The sequence below is a fragment of the Caretta caretta genome, chromosome 5 (genome assembly GCF_965140235.1).
Source record: "Caretta caretta isolate rCarCar2 chromosome 5, rCarCar1.hap1, whole genome shotgun sequence".
NCBI lineage: Eukaryota > Metazoa > Chordata > Testudines > Cheloniidae > Caretta > Caretta caretta.
Window position 1 is genome coordinate 92315133 of NC_134210.1, and position 13960 is coordinate 92329092.

Here is a 13960-nt window from a genome sequence, read left to right on the forward strand (position 1 = left end):
GCAAAACTGCAATTGACTTCAGTGGTTCAGAATTGGGCTCAATGTTAGTTGAACTTAAACATAGGGGCATAGCCTGGTTGTAAATCAAATTTCATATAGGTTCCTTTGGAATATAAACTACTCATGAACCTGAAGAGAAGCAGTTTTGTGTAGGATGCCACTAAGGGACAAACAGGTAGTAATTTCTGAGGGTAAAACTGAGGACACTGAAGTAGGTAATTAGATATTCTTCTTTCGAGTGTTTCTCTGCAATATGACATTATAAGAAAGAAAGAAAGAAAGAAAGAAAGAAAGAAAGAAAGAAAGAAAGAAAGCCTCCACTCCACAGGAGCTCACTGTGACTTTTTTCTGTGGATTTGCTCTTCTCCAGTCCACGGGAGGGAAGGGAGGAGCATAAGGGTCATTGATACTTTTTCACATTTTCTTTTGGCTACTGAAAAAGAAGAAACAATCTCAGAACCCTGTTGACACCTACATCTCTTCTAAAACAGTGTATGCAGAGTATTAAAAATAAGCAAAATTGAAGGGCTGAGGTGGGCTGATCCATATTACAAGTCTTTTGGAACACTGAGACCTGGATAGCAGTGTTTTCACTGATTGACTGGCAGTCTGATATGTAAGGACCACTAAATGTTCCAGAACAAGGGGGCAACAGTTGCTCTCCTAAAAGTTGTCACCTGGTAAAGAAAAACAGCAGGACAGGGCCTTCTTAAGGCCCCTGGGCAACTGGTCGAACAGCAAGAGTTCAAGTAAAACAAAGTATACTTGGGTAGTAGGCCCTATTTACATGCAATTTGGGTACCTGAGACTTATTCTGCCAAGTGTAGTCCCACCAGATAAGAAGCAGGGGTTTGTTACAGGGTCCCTGCTCTTCCAGTGAGTCAAAAATTGTTACAGTGAAGAGAATAAGCCTAGTTTTATACAACACACCCTCTACTTCCTCTGTTAATAGCTTTTTTATACTCATGTATTAATCTACAGAGTCAGAATTGCAGGCTTTTGCTGTGTTACTCGCTGACACAGTTCCTTCACCACCTCCAGCCATCCCCTTTACATATTATATTTCAGTTTAATCATCACTGTTCCTTTTCCACACTTCTTCACTTCTGTTAGCAGAAATGTCCCCATTGTCCTTGGACCAGGAAAAAATGTTTGTTTAGGAAAACTGCTTAGCAACCGCTTTCCCTATTTCAAGAAGAGAGGCTATTTGCATAAAAAAGCCCCCCTGTTGGAGGCTAATGAAGATTCTGTTGAGAGCTGCTCAGTGACCACCTCTCAAAAGAAACCTCCCTTTCCTCCTGATCTCTCTGGATGGCCTTTCTTTGCAGTGTCTACTTCACTTGGAAGGCAATGCCAATTTCCCACAAGGTGCATCAGTGTTCTGCAGTAGTGATGAGCTAATTCCAGTTCCTGACTGTGGTGGAAAGGCTCAGAGAGGTTTGATCCCTCAGGAACGGATTTTATTACCACGCTGTTCCCAGATTTTTTTTCATGCTGTACAAAACACAAAGTGAACAACTCTGACTGTTAACCCCCTAAATTCTGTCATTTTCCAGATTGCTAACCCAAATGAATGCTTATGGGAGTAAGTACATACATTCCTGTACAGTGTCTTTCTTTTGATATCGGTATTTATACCTTGCCCATCCCCACAATTACAAAATGCTATAAGTGGTGTGCATGTAGATCTAAGTTTTCTCTGTCTGTACTCTGTCCAGGAACAGGTACCATAGGAGTCACACCTCATAGCAATCTATGTCCACATCTTTACAAAGAGAAGTAAATATTGATTGAAAATTTGCTTTGAAAGACCCTGGGTGAAATCCTGGCCCTACTGAAATCAGTGCAAAACTTCCATTGTCTTCAATAAGCAGAATATGAAAACAACTCCCTCTCCTAACAACTAATGTGCAGCAAGTTTTGGTTTGTGGTGAGAAGATTTCTGATCCAAGGCATAGTCCTGTCAGATGCTGAGGGCTTAAATAGGAGTGAAGGCCTTCCAGCACCCCCAAGGAGGTGCTGAGGACCTCCCAGGATCCGGCTCCTATTTACTGGCAGCAGGCAGACTTTCTGATCAGGATTTTCCAAGCCTCTCCAGCTCTAGGGTTCACAGAACTAATTTCAGGTTGTGAATCATTGCTTTGCTCCAATTTAGACCTATGTGTGTGCTTTTGTTTTTTTAAGGATGATTTAATTTTGTAAATGCGTTTTTTAAAAAGATACTCTAAGTAAATGGACATCTGTGCTAAGAATCCCCCAAAAGATAAGTTGACACAGGTGGATGTCCTACACACAGTATACATACTGGGTCTGATTCTTCTCTTATTTGTGTCAATTGGCTGTAGCTTCATTGAATGCTATGGTATTACACTGGTGCAAAACAGAACTGATCAAAACCGGAATCTATGTCCCTTGGGAAATTCTGATTTTGACATTTGTTTTCAAACAAAATTGGAACAAAAAGTAGAAATATCAAAACTTATAGTGGAAGAAAAAAGTTCCAAAATTTTTCAATTTGGGAATGTCACAATGTTTTGACATATTTGATCAAAACAAAATTCTTTTACATTTCCAAACATTATATACACATTTTGCTTGGGTTGAGCTAACATTAGTCTCTGTACTTGCCCGCAGTGCCTCATTGGAATTGTAGTTTGGGTGTATCATGCCTCCCCCCTTTCCTGGCTACCCTATATCTCCCAAGACTGCTGTCTCTGCATAGCTGAGCCACTGTGGTGCCTCATGGACAACCATCTCTAGTGTAAACCTAGTGTACAGGGAGATTTTCAAAGACACAGAGGGCAGTTAGGCACCCAACTCCAATGGAAAATCAAATACCTGGAAGCAGAATCAGGCCCACTGTATTTGCCACAATTACTTTAGAATTTTATGTTTATTACTCAGCCCTATATTTCACCCTATTTTTCTCTCTGCCGTCCCTCAACTTTTTTTTTAAGAGTCCTTAAGCAGAATATAAGCCCGTAAAGTTAGAGTTTGATTCAAATTTTCAAGTTCATAATGAGCTAGTGGTCTAAGAATTAAGCAAAACAAATTTGTTCATCATGATTTTTAAAAAACTTTCATTTGATGATCTATTTTTTCTAAACCAGCGGCCAAATGCATCCCTGAAGTGAAGTGAAGACAATGGAATTGTCCAGTGAAGACAATGGAATTACACCAAGGATGGATTTTGCTCTACCTGCCTAAACTGTGCCCACAAAATGCATGTTTGTCTGTGCACAAAAAACACTTTGTGCACACAAATGAATAACTGTGCAGGCAGGTAGCACTCAGACACAACACTCCCTATCACATTTGCAGTGGGTCATTTTATGTGCATTTTGCATGTGCCATTTTATGACTGGTTTTGAAAATGTGATGTGTCTTCTAAAATACTGCATATATATCATAATTACTCATTCAAAATCAGTTGTGTATCGTATCAGCCTCACAGATGTCTGTCTATGGTTTCTCTTCCTTTTTAAATCAAAGGAATTGTGTGATAGAGTTCTTAAGCTCCTGAAATGACAAGTCACCAACATCATGAAATCCAAAACCCAGATCTCTCAAAATACAATAGGTCAAACTCAGATGATCAACACAAGCCCAGACAGAGATGAGTTTATTATTGTGTTCTCTTACTTTAGCATCCATAATATCTCCGTACATGGAGGATATATGTACTGTAATGGCCTGCCATTGTTAGATATAGCACATTAAAGGCTCTGGGCATGTGACACTCCTTCCTCTAGCCAACTGTGTTCAGTCAGGATTACGAGGCAAAAAGAGAGAAGCTCTCTGCAAAACAGTCTTGGGCTCTCCTCCTAGGATATACTGTGTATGGTCTGTGTCAATGGAGAACAGATGGAAACAGAAATAAAAACTAAGTCTATGAACCTGTTCAACCTATGCAAAGCTGACATGTAAACCAGTATTTGAGAAATTACCACATCTGTGAATGAACAGAGATCCAAAACCAGATTCAGCCCTGGCACAAGTCAGTGCAGCTCCATGAATGGCAAGGGATCTGTGCCCAAGTGTGCCAGCTCTAAACCTGGCCACCAGGATATGACTCTACTCTGTTGTATATAAACTCCTAATAACAGTCATAGTGGTGACCTCCTGAAAGCTCACATTAATCATCTAAAATCTTCTAGGGCAAATTCTGGTCTTGGTTATACAAGTGTAAAACCAAAGTAACTATATTGACTTTAAGGGAGATACTCCAGATTTACACTAATTTAGCTGGCCCATTATTTACAGTATATAGGATTATCATCAGTTATGTGAAACCATCTGCACACTGGTGTGCATACTCCAGGGCTATCGGAGCCCTCTGTCACACTCTAGCTCTTTGCGCAATGCAATGTGTACGTTGGTCTATGACAGAGGAGCAAAGCTGAAAAGACCTTATAGGGAAGGAGATAATTTCATTTGAGCATTAGATGCTGAAATAGCAGCTAATAAAAAGCCTTCAAACTGTGACAATTCAATACACACACCTACGAAGATGCCTTGGCAAGCTGCTTGACTCACAGCTCTTTCTTGCTTTTCCTCTGTGCAGCCTCCGCCAAACTCACCCCCATGGGTAAACAGCTGTGTACTGACAGTAGGGAGGTGTCTGCCACTACTGCCATTTTCAAACAGAGAGACACTTGTCCCTGGCTGTAAACATTTGTGCTCTGTAATTGGCTAGTTACAGCTCAAATAGATATAAACCCCAACTTTGTCTTTTTTTTAGCATCTTGCTGTCATACATTAATTCTCTTTACAAACATGCACTTTGTCCTGGAAATAGGCTTAGTGAGATCACCCTTGGGTGATTATTTTACTAGCATTATCTTTTACAAATAGTTTGCATGTTGAGTCACCAGAAAGCATATAATGGGCAGTTGCCAGGAACTGAACGCTGTACAATGCTAGGATCAGGCTCATATTCTAAGGAATAACGATACATAACTGGGCCAGATTCTGGTCTCCGTTTCACCAGTTTAAAACCAACTTAACTCCACTGACTTCAAGGGTGTTGCGCTGGATTTAGACCTATATATCTGAGATCAGAATCTGGCCCATTCTTATAGTATTTGCTAAGAATTACAGGACTTTCAAGATTAAGATGACCTGCAAAGGATTTTTTGAATGGGATTTTATTTTTTGTTGTTTTTTCTATGATGTAGAGAGTTGTTGGGTTTTTAAAATCTGTTTGATTTTTACCACAGAAATATCAGGAATGTCAAGTCTGGTCATCTTTATCATTGTGGGAGAACTTTCTTGAGGTCTCAGAAGGGTACTGAGTTCTTGCACATTAACTGAAGGGGTAGGCAGTATTTAATCTTTAACAAAGGTGTCCTTTGTCCAATGTGTTCATTTACCATAGGAGTTAAACAGGAGTTAACACAAAACAAATAGACAAAGCAAAACCCCAAATAATTCTATAGTTTTATTTAAAAATCGCTCCCATTTCCACTTGCTCAGCTTTTTGAGTCGTGATATCATTTCACTAGTTCTCCAGTCACAACTAGGCTAGACAAGACCTGAATGTCAAATGAAAAATATGAAACAAGGGGAAAAAAACAGATTTTTTTTTTCCAAAAAAGTCTTCCTGGCCCTCTTTAAACATCAAAAGAAACAAAAATGGCCCAAGCCCTGTTTTTTGGCCTTTGCAGATCACTTTTAAGTGACTCACTCAAAGTCAAGCCAGAGAAACCATGTCACCTGACAGATTTATTATTATTAAATATTATTGTTGTTGTTCTTGTTGTATTAAACACTAGATTATACTGTTAGCATGGAGCCTTTGAAGCTCCTCAGTGCTCAAGGGAGGGAGGAATTTGTGACATCCCTTTTCGAGTTTGTCTACACAGCAAAGAAAAACCTGTGGCCAGATCGGGCTTCTGCGGTTCAGGCTGAGAGGCTGTTTTATTACTCTGTAGATTTCCGGGCTTGGGCCAGAGCCCAGGCTATAGGACCTGCGGGGATGGGAGGGTCCTGGAGCTCAGGCTCCAGCTTGAGACTGGAAGTCTACACAGCAATGAAACAGTCCTGTGTCTTGAAACCCTGAGTTGGCTGGCACAGGCCAGCCGCAGGTTGTTCTTTGCTGTGTAGACATACCCTTAGAGTGTTGTATATGCTCCACTACATGGCCAGCCAGATTAGCTGCTATGGCTTTGAATAATTTCTGATCCTTCCCACCCTTTTTTGGGCAGGTGCTCCTGAGAAAGCATGAACAATTCAGTAACAGCTCCTGTGCTCTTTTGAACATGGGTCTGCAGTTCTGACTTGCTCTTTAGTGGGCGTGCAGGTGGGGAAGAGAAGTTCTTACTTCATTCCCTATGCCTTGTATGGTTGCATAAGGGCTAATCACAATCTAGCCTTTAATATTTTATTGATAGATGCCCAAATGAGGAACAAGGCCTGTCTGTGTACTGTGCTGTACAAGTACATATAAAGACAGAGGGTGAAATTCTGATCTCAGCGAAGTCAATGACATAACGCCTATGCTCAATGGATCTCAATGCAGTAAGGATTTCACCAGAGTCACTGTATCAATCCTGCAAATCTCTGATTAGGTTGGAATGGCATTATATTTAAAACAAATCCATGTTAGCTTATTCCTGAAACTGTGAGAAGCTGACCTTCCTTGCTTATTTTCTTGTTTATAATAAATAAAACAAAAAAGTATATTAAATGTAAGTACAGAGCAGGTACCTGCAAACTTGAAGTGGATGCATAAAATAGTTTGAAATAGTATCTCTGAGTACAGGAATGAATACGCAGAAAAGTGATTGTAACCATGATCCAATGTCACTACAGCATGTCACAGAGTAGTGCGGATGAGTCAAATGGATGTCAGAAAGAAAAACAGGAAACCCCAAGTCTTAAGGGATGAGAGCGTGAGCAACAAAAAATAGACATCAGCAAAATAAATAAAAGCCCCCAACCATTGTGAAATACAGACTCTTTCAAATCAATGCAAGGATGTGCTGCTATAAATGGAATGTAATTCTGCAGAGTGTCAGCAGAGCTCTTTAAAGCAGGTGACAAACTAATTGCTTGTTAGTCGTCCTATTTTGACTTGGGTGGGTGACGGCACTAGGGAGGAAAAGCCATTGCAATTTCATTGTGCCCTCAGGCTCATTTGGTCTGGCTTTAGAAAACTATTGCAGTTTCATTACACGTTAGCGTTTGTACTAGCGAATTAAATTATCTTGCTCCCCCCCACTCCACCAAGATTCCTGACAGACCCCGATTAATAAATAAATAAATAAAGGCCTGTGCAGCCAATGCCACACTGCACACACACTAGCCAGTAGCTAACCGTTATTTCTCTCCACAGTCATCTCTGCAGTATCTCTGTATGACTGCACTGACACAGTGCAGAAGGCCATTAGCAATCTGACAGTGTGCAAGGGCTGAGGACCATCGTCATTTAACTAAACAAACATAAAACAATCCTCTCTGATCAAACCTAGAATCTCAGTTGATTGACCAATTGTCTCAGAGTAATACCCACTTGTGTGGATTTTGGCAAGCGCCAAATCATTCCTTGCAGTGCATTTTGGAGCAGTATAAATCCCTCCAGTTCGCTGTCGATATAACTGTCAAGCGCAGGGGAAGAATCATCTCCCTACTTCTAATTAAACTTTAACTGTTAAAAAGACTTACCTGACTATAAACAGAGGTCAGAGGCACCCCAACGTCATCTACGGCAGCGTCACTATCCATCCCCGCCACTGCCATAATTCTTTGGGCAGCCCTCTGGCAAATCACTACTGACCTGATCCTTTCAGGACCCCATTATGACTAGCCCCCCCATGTCTCTGGGCAGGGCTGGCCAGAATCTTATTGGGGAACGAAGTCCCTGATCCTTACTAGCAGTGCCAGACGTGCTACCACAGTCTGAAAGGTGAGGTGAGAGGCAGGCCATGACCCTGTTCCTCTTCTGCATTTGCCCACAGACTGCTGGGTGTGGAGCAGTGGAGCTTCTTCTCAGTGTGCAGAAGGAATGACTGCCCAAACTCAAGGGCAACATCTGTGTGTCCCACCCTAAGCTGATGTAAATTGGCATAGCTCATCGACATCAACAGGGCCATGCTGCTTTATACCAGCTGAGGATCCGGCCCATAGGCAGAATCTCTCCCTACCCTATCCCCCATTCGTTCTGCTGCCATCAACATTTTGTCTGCCCTTTCAGTCACTCATCCCTCTCCACAGACTTACTTTCCCTCCTCATTCATTCCATACCCACATTTATTATTGCACAACTCACTCTTTTACTTTCACTTTTCCTCCTGACTCATCCAGAATTCCTCCTGTTAACTCCAATTGCTATGTGGCCTGTGCTCTCTGCAGGCCTGGGGCCATCCAGGGTGGGATCTTGCCCTTTGTGTAAACTCCCATTTACTTCAGTGGGAGTTTTGCCTGAGTACAGATATGGCAAGAATATGCACTGTGGGTCAAATTCAGACGTAGTGTAAGTGTGCAAAACTCTATCAAAGTCAATAAAGTTCCACCTACTTGTGCCAAGTCTGGATTTGCCCCATTTGAGGTTGATGGCATTAGATCCATGTTTCCAACCCTTTCCCATCTGCCCTTCTGCAGCTTGGAATCATCAATTTTTGCTCAAGAGCAAGTGTAAAACAAAGGTGCTTATAATGAAAAATGGCATTGAAAATATAGTACACCTTCTAGTTAAGATTGTCGACATGCTTTACAAACATACCTTATCAAGATTCACAATGGTTCTGTAAGGTAAATAAGTTCACTTATACCAATTTTACAGATGGGGTGATCCGAAGCACAGAGTGGTGATTTGCCTGAGTCACAGTAAGTAGTGTTGATATTTTAGATGTAAATAAGAACCTCCACAAATCCTGATTCTCAATCCCCTGCTGTAATCCTCTCTGATATAAAAAAAATACAGTAGAACCCTGTTTATCCAACTTTCCATTATCCGGCTCTCCATAGTAACTGAACATCCAGTGCATACATGTCCAGAAGCAGGCGATCTTTCCTTTGGCCGCTAGACAGCACTGCAGCCTCGCACTTTCCCATTTTCCGGATTATCTGAATTTTTGATCATCTGATCTGGCCCTGGTCCCAATTGGATCTGATAAACAGGGCTCTGCTGTATAGCCAACAACCACTACAGTACATGTTTTTTCAAGTTTTGAAATGATGTCATACTTATATTACAATGTTCAAATTGCTTGAAATAGCAGATTCCCAAAGACAAAATGTGACAGGAATCTGGTTCATATGTTTACTAAAAGCTAGGTTTCACGCACTGAAAAAAGGAAGAAATAAACAACAAAAACAAAAAGATTTGTGGTTCTCAGCTGTTAATTAAAACAACTCAGTAAATATAAATACTACACAGTATTTCCTGTGTGTAGCCTGCCCTGCCCCGCCCCACTCATATGTAAAAACAGTCTCTTCTCAGGCCTCTCACAAACAACTGTGCAGAATCAGCTCTGTCCTCTTATGGAATCAGCAGCTAAATTAAGGTGGAGATGACAGAGATATTTATCACATAACACCAATACTGATCATTAAAGTATACAGTACATTTTATCCATAAGGCTTTCAAAGTCCTTTGCAAATTTGAAAAATTAAACTCTTGAGATAAATTCTGACTCCCGTGTATGTCAATGAAAATCATCTTGGACAGCGTATGGACATATATACCAGGATTGCTTCACCCGCCACTGAAGTGCAACCATCATCAGAGTGAAACAAAGCAAACACAATCAGTTTAAGACAGGAAATGCTTATCGTCAGCTATGAGGCATTTCTTTTTGGATGCTGAGCATATCACCAATAAAGGGTTCTGCCTTCGTCTTTGTCTCTTTCTGACTGAAATAATTTTCATAGGTACAGTGCTGTTGCCTACAGGTTATATCCATTCAAGCAATCCACCAGTCTTAGACATTTGTAAGAACACATTTTTATAATACCTAAGTGTTGGGCCAAATTTGACCAACTATCATCCCTTTAAAGATACCCTTTCTTTTTTGCAGACTAGTAAACTTGCCAAATTTCTGACCTCTGAAGGATTTTTTAAACCTTTTTAATAAGAAAACTAAAGCAGGCATACATAAACAAAAGGACTCTCCATCAACTCTTGCCAGAAGCTTCCAAATTTACCAAACTTTAAAACTCAGATTCACCGTCCATATCCAATTCTTTAAGGGTCCAGGATGTGCGAATAATCCAGTTTAAAAGTGGCATCAGTATGAGCAATGTGATAAGATGACTGAACAAGACCTCAGTTACTCCTGAAAGTGACAGTTCACTTACCCTATAGTAATCAGTACTGTACACGTCTCTGGACATTCCAAAATCTCCAATCTTCACCAGCAAGTTCTCACCAACCAGGCAATTCCGGGTGGCAAGATCACGATGCACAAAGTGTTGTGATGCCAAGTAAACCATGCCGGATGCAATCTGCTGGGCAATATGCAACATCTGGGACTGGGTCAGCTCAGCTAGAAGGTTGCCTTCTGCCATCAGTACTGCATCTGGTCCATGTGCCCTGCATTGAGCACACAAAAATACGGGCTCATGAAATAAGAGGTCACTTATAAACTTGAGTGACTGTGGAGTTGGCATTAGGGAATCTGAAAATGTAATAGTGGCTTATTTAAAGGTGATGGGCTAAAGTCATGTGTGGTAGGAATGAATTTGTCTCAGTGTTTTTTTCCTTCCCTGTTTTTTCTTTCTTTCAGGGTGAGGAGGAGAGGTGGTTGAATATATTGCTCATGAAAGTAAGGAACTGGGACTAATAACATTACATCCCATCCTAATCTGCTATGCCCCTGCTGTTCCAGCACAGGGGCCTTTCCTGGGCAAAGGCTGCCAGTTATTCTAAATGTATGGCAGCAGGAGAACATCAAAGACAGGATTTATACTTAGGTCTCTAGAGGTGAAAGGCCACTGCAGTAACATCATTTTGCTTCCCTCTTTCTAAAGCCTAATATCCCCTTCCACAGGGAGATGGGACATGACACACGTGTTTTTATTATAATAATTATTATTATCATTTAATTTAAGGTGAGAGAGCTAACTTTACTCTGGGGAACACAAAAAAGAAATAAGAGGAATGATTTCAGATTTTCACCCTTAATTTACCATCCACATGAAGTAGTTCCACCAATCCCAGGTGCCTTTTGTTGACTTTCCCATGGGTGGTGAATCCCACCTGATGCACAGGGGACAGTTCACAAAACTCATTCCAGTTGGCACAGCCATGCCAGATCAGAAAGCTGGGTTTCTTTCACTGGTTCTAGGTTAGCTTTGAAGTACAGCAAATCCTTAGCACAAACTGATCAGCCCATTCACATGAGAAATTACAAAGCTCTTTGGGGCAGGGATCATGTCCTTGATAGCTCGTTGTGGCACAACCAAATATACATATATATAATTTCTCTGTTGTAATTACTGACACTGTTTTAGGGCAAGCTTTACTCGCCATTCCCTAACAGTGAATTAAGGCAAGACTAAAGAGGTCAGTGGGCCCTGATCATCCCCCACCCTGATGTGCTTCAACATTCTGAATACCCTTCCTCCAATCTGCCCCATTATTTTATTCCACAGCAGCACCTTCCCTCCACATATGTAGGTTTGACCTTCCAAATGGGCCAACTTCTCCCCTCACTCCTCTTTTTTTTTAAACAACCCTCCCCCACTCAGTGATTTGATTTCCCATAGACCCCATTCCTCACCCCAAACAAACGCTCTGGATCAATATGGGTTATGTTTAGCCTTAATTCATCCTTGGGAGGAGGGTATAGGAGCTTGGAAAAGGTTTGCAAATTAATCAAAATCCCCAAGATCAAATTATGATACTACCTACCAGAAGTATGATATAAAAATTGCTGGGAGGGAGAAAAACTTCACAGCTGAAGTGACAGATCTGGGAGCTAAATGAAGGAAGGTTTGTTACATTCCTGGGACTGCAGCTGGCACTACAGAAAAGCTAGCTGCACATGTTTTGCCATGGAGCATGGACAGCTGTGCAACTGGTGGCAGTTAAAGGAGTAAAGGCAGGATGTGAAATCCCAGGCTAAAACCCAAATGTGAATTCATAATGAAAAGTACGGTACATCCTCATCACACAGATTTTTAATAGGCCTCCTCATGAAGGAAGCTGCAGATCTTTACTAATTTAGAAAACTATTTGCCTTTCACCACATATTTCTTTTCTAATTAAACTTCTGCATTTTTTAAATGTTGAACCCATCTTGCTTATCTTCCTAGTTAATCATGAAATCCTTATCTCCAGCAATGCACAGCTGTAAGAGACAGTAGCATAGACTCCGCCTGATCTACATCATCCCTCCTATGCCACAACGGTACACACAGGGAAGCTTTTGACCTTCAGGATGCGGTCCTAGTCCTGAAACACGACATTATGCTGCAGGAAGCAGCAATACTCAGTTTGGTCGTACATTGGTTAAACTCTGGATTCAGTTTCCCCTGACGGCCTTGGGTGGCGCTGCAGGGTAAGAAATAGATGCTCTTTTACAGACTGATTACAACTAACCTTTCATCTGCAGTACAAGCTGTAACAAATGTGAAAGGAATGACAAATTTAAGTTCAGATTAACCAGCTTGTCCCAACGTAATCATTTTATGTTCTAAATACGTCTTATTAATAAAACCGCCCCAATGTAGCACATATACTATCTGCTAAGCTGTATTACTTAAGATATTTCAAAACCAGAGTGCAGGAGTTATAAAACAATATCTAATCAGCAAATACATAAACAAATACATAAATATTTCAAATGATGACTAATAAGCAGCTACAATTTCAGCTTGTTTTAATGTTGAAATTTTACAAACAGGCAGTCAAGACTGGCATCATTTGCAGAGTGGAGGTGGCGTCAATGTCTCAGAAGAAGAGGTTATAGACAGGGTGGGGATAGGCAATGAAGGGCCATAAAAGTGAAGCAAGTAGCTTGCATATCTCCCCCAGAGAAAAAAATCTGATTTATAGTTCATATAGCCAGTCTCTAACTGTGGAACCAAAGGCTCCCAGGGCACTTTATACACTGGGGAAACCCTGTCAGATTTACCAGGGCTATCCCAACAGGGAAATGTGGGCAAGCTGCTGTGGTGGAAGGAGGCAGGATGGTAACATAGCGTCTATGCAGATGGCACTGGCTCCAGTAGATCCCTGGAACTGGTAGGTTCAGAAGGCCTAATCGGACACCCTCACCCTTCTGGTGGAACAAGGTGTTGGAAACTATCAGGAAGACTTTGCAGAATTTGCTGTCCCCTATGCAAATGTTTTCACTTAAGAGCAAATTCTGTGCTTGTTTATTATTATGTGGGGCAGCATGTACTAGTGTACAGAGTACATGCACAAGGCCAACAGATTCTTGGGCTGGCCCATGAGTTATTTTTGGCAGCACCTATTAATTTATGATAGCAGCTCTACATAGTAAAGAGTTGATTTCAATCTTTGATACCCAGATGCACATCACTGCATATCCTTACAAATCTGCACACTGTGAGGCAAATCAAGAACGAGCAATATTACTCTACCATACTAGATCATTAGTATTATCTAATGCTTCCTTTGTGACAACACACAGGATTCAGCAATTGGCCCCTAATGGAACAATCCTTATTCATAACTGTATTGTTATAGATAAAGGGTAAAATTTGCAAAAGTACTGAAATGAGTTATGGGTCAGATTTGCAAAGGTATTTAGGTGCCTAAAGATGCAGACAGGCACCAAGTGGGATTTCAAAAGCACCTCTGTGCACCATTAGGAGCTCATCTGCATCTTCATACACACCTAAATACCTTTGAAAGCTTGTCCTTGTGGGCCTAAGTCGCATTACACTTAATGGACTAAATCACTTTTGAAAAGGGAACGTAGGATCCTAAGTCACTTAGAGAGAGACCTGGGTGTTTTGATTGATCACAGGGTGACTATGAGTCACCAAT

General features: G+C 41.1%; 1 protein-coding gene across 2 annotated transcripts in view; it reads right to left on the reverse strand.

Annotated features, from left to right (window-relative positions):
• The window catches only part of NTRK2 (neurotrophic receptor tyrosine kinase 2), a 277184-nt gene that overhangs the window by 51174 nt on the left and 212050 nt on the right, over positions 1-13960 (reverse strand). For both annotated transcript variants that reach the window (XM_075128680.1, XM_075128679.1), the window contains exon 16: positions 10300-10534. In XM_075128680.1, the coding sequence (XP_074984781.1) occupies positions 10300-10534 (235 nt within the window). The remainder of the gene's footprint in view (positions 1-10299; positions 10535-13960) is intronic.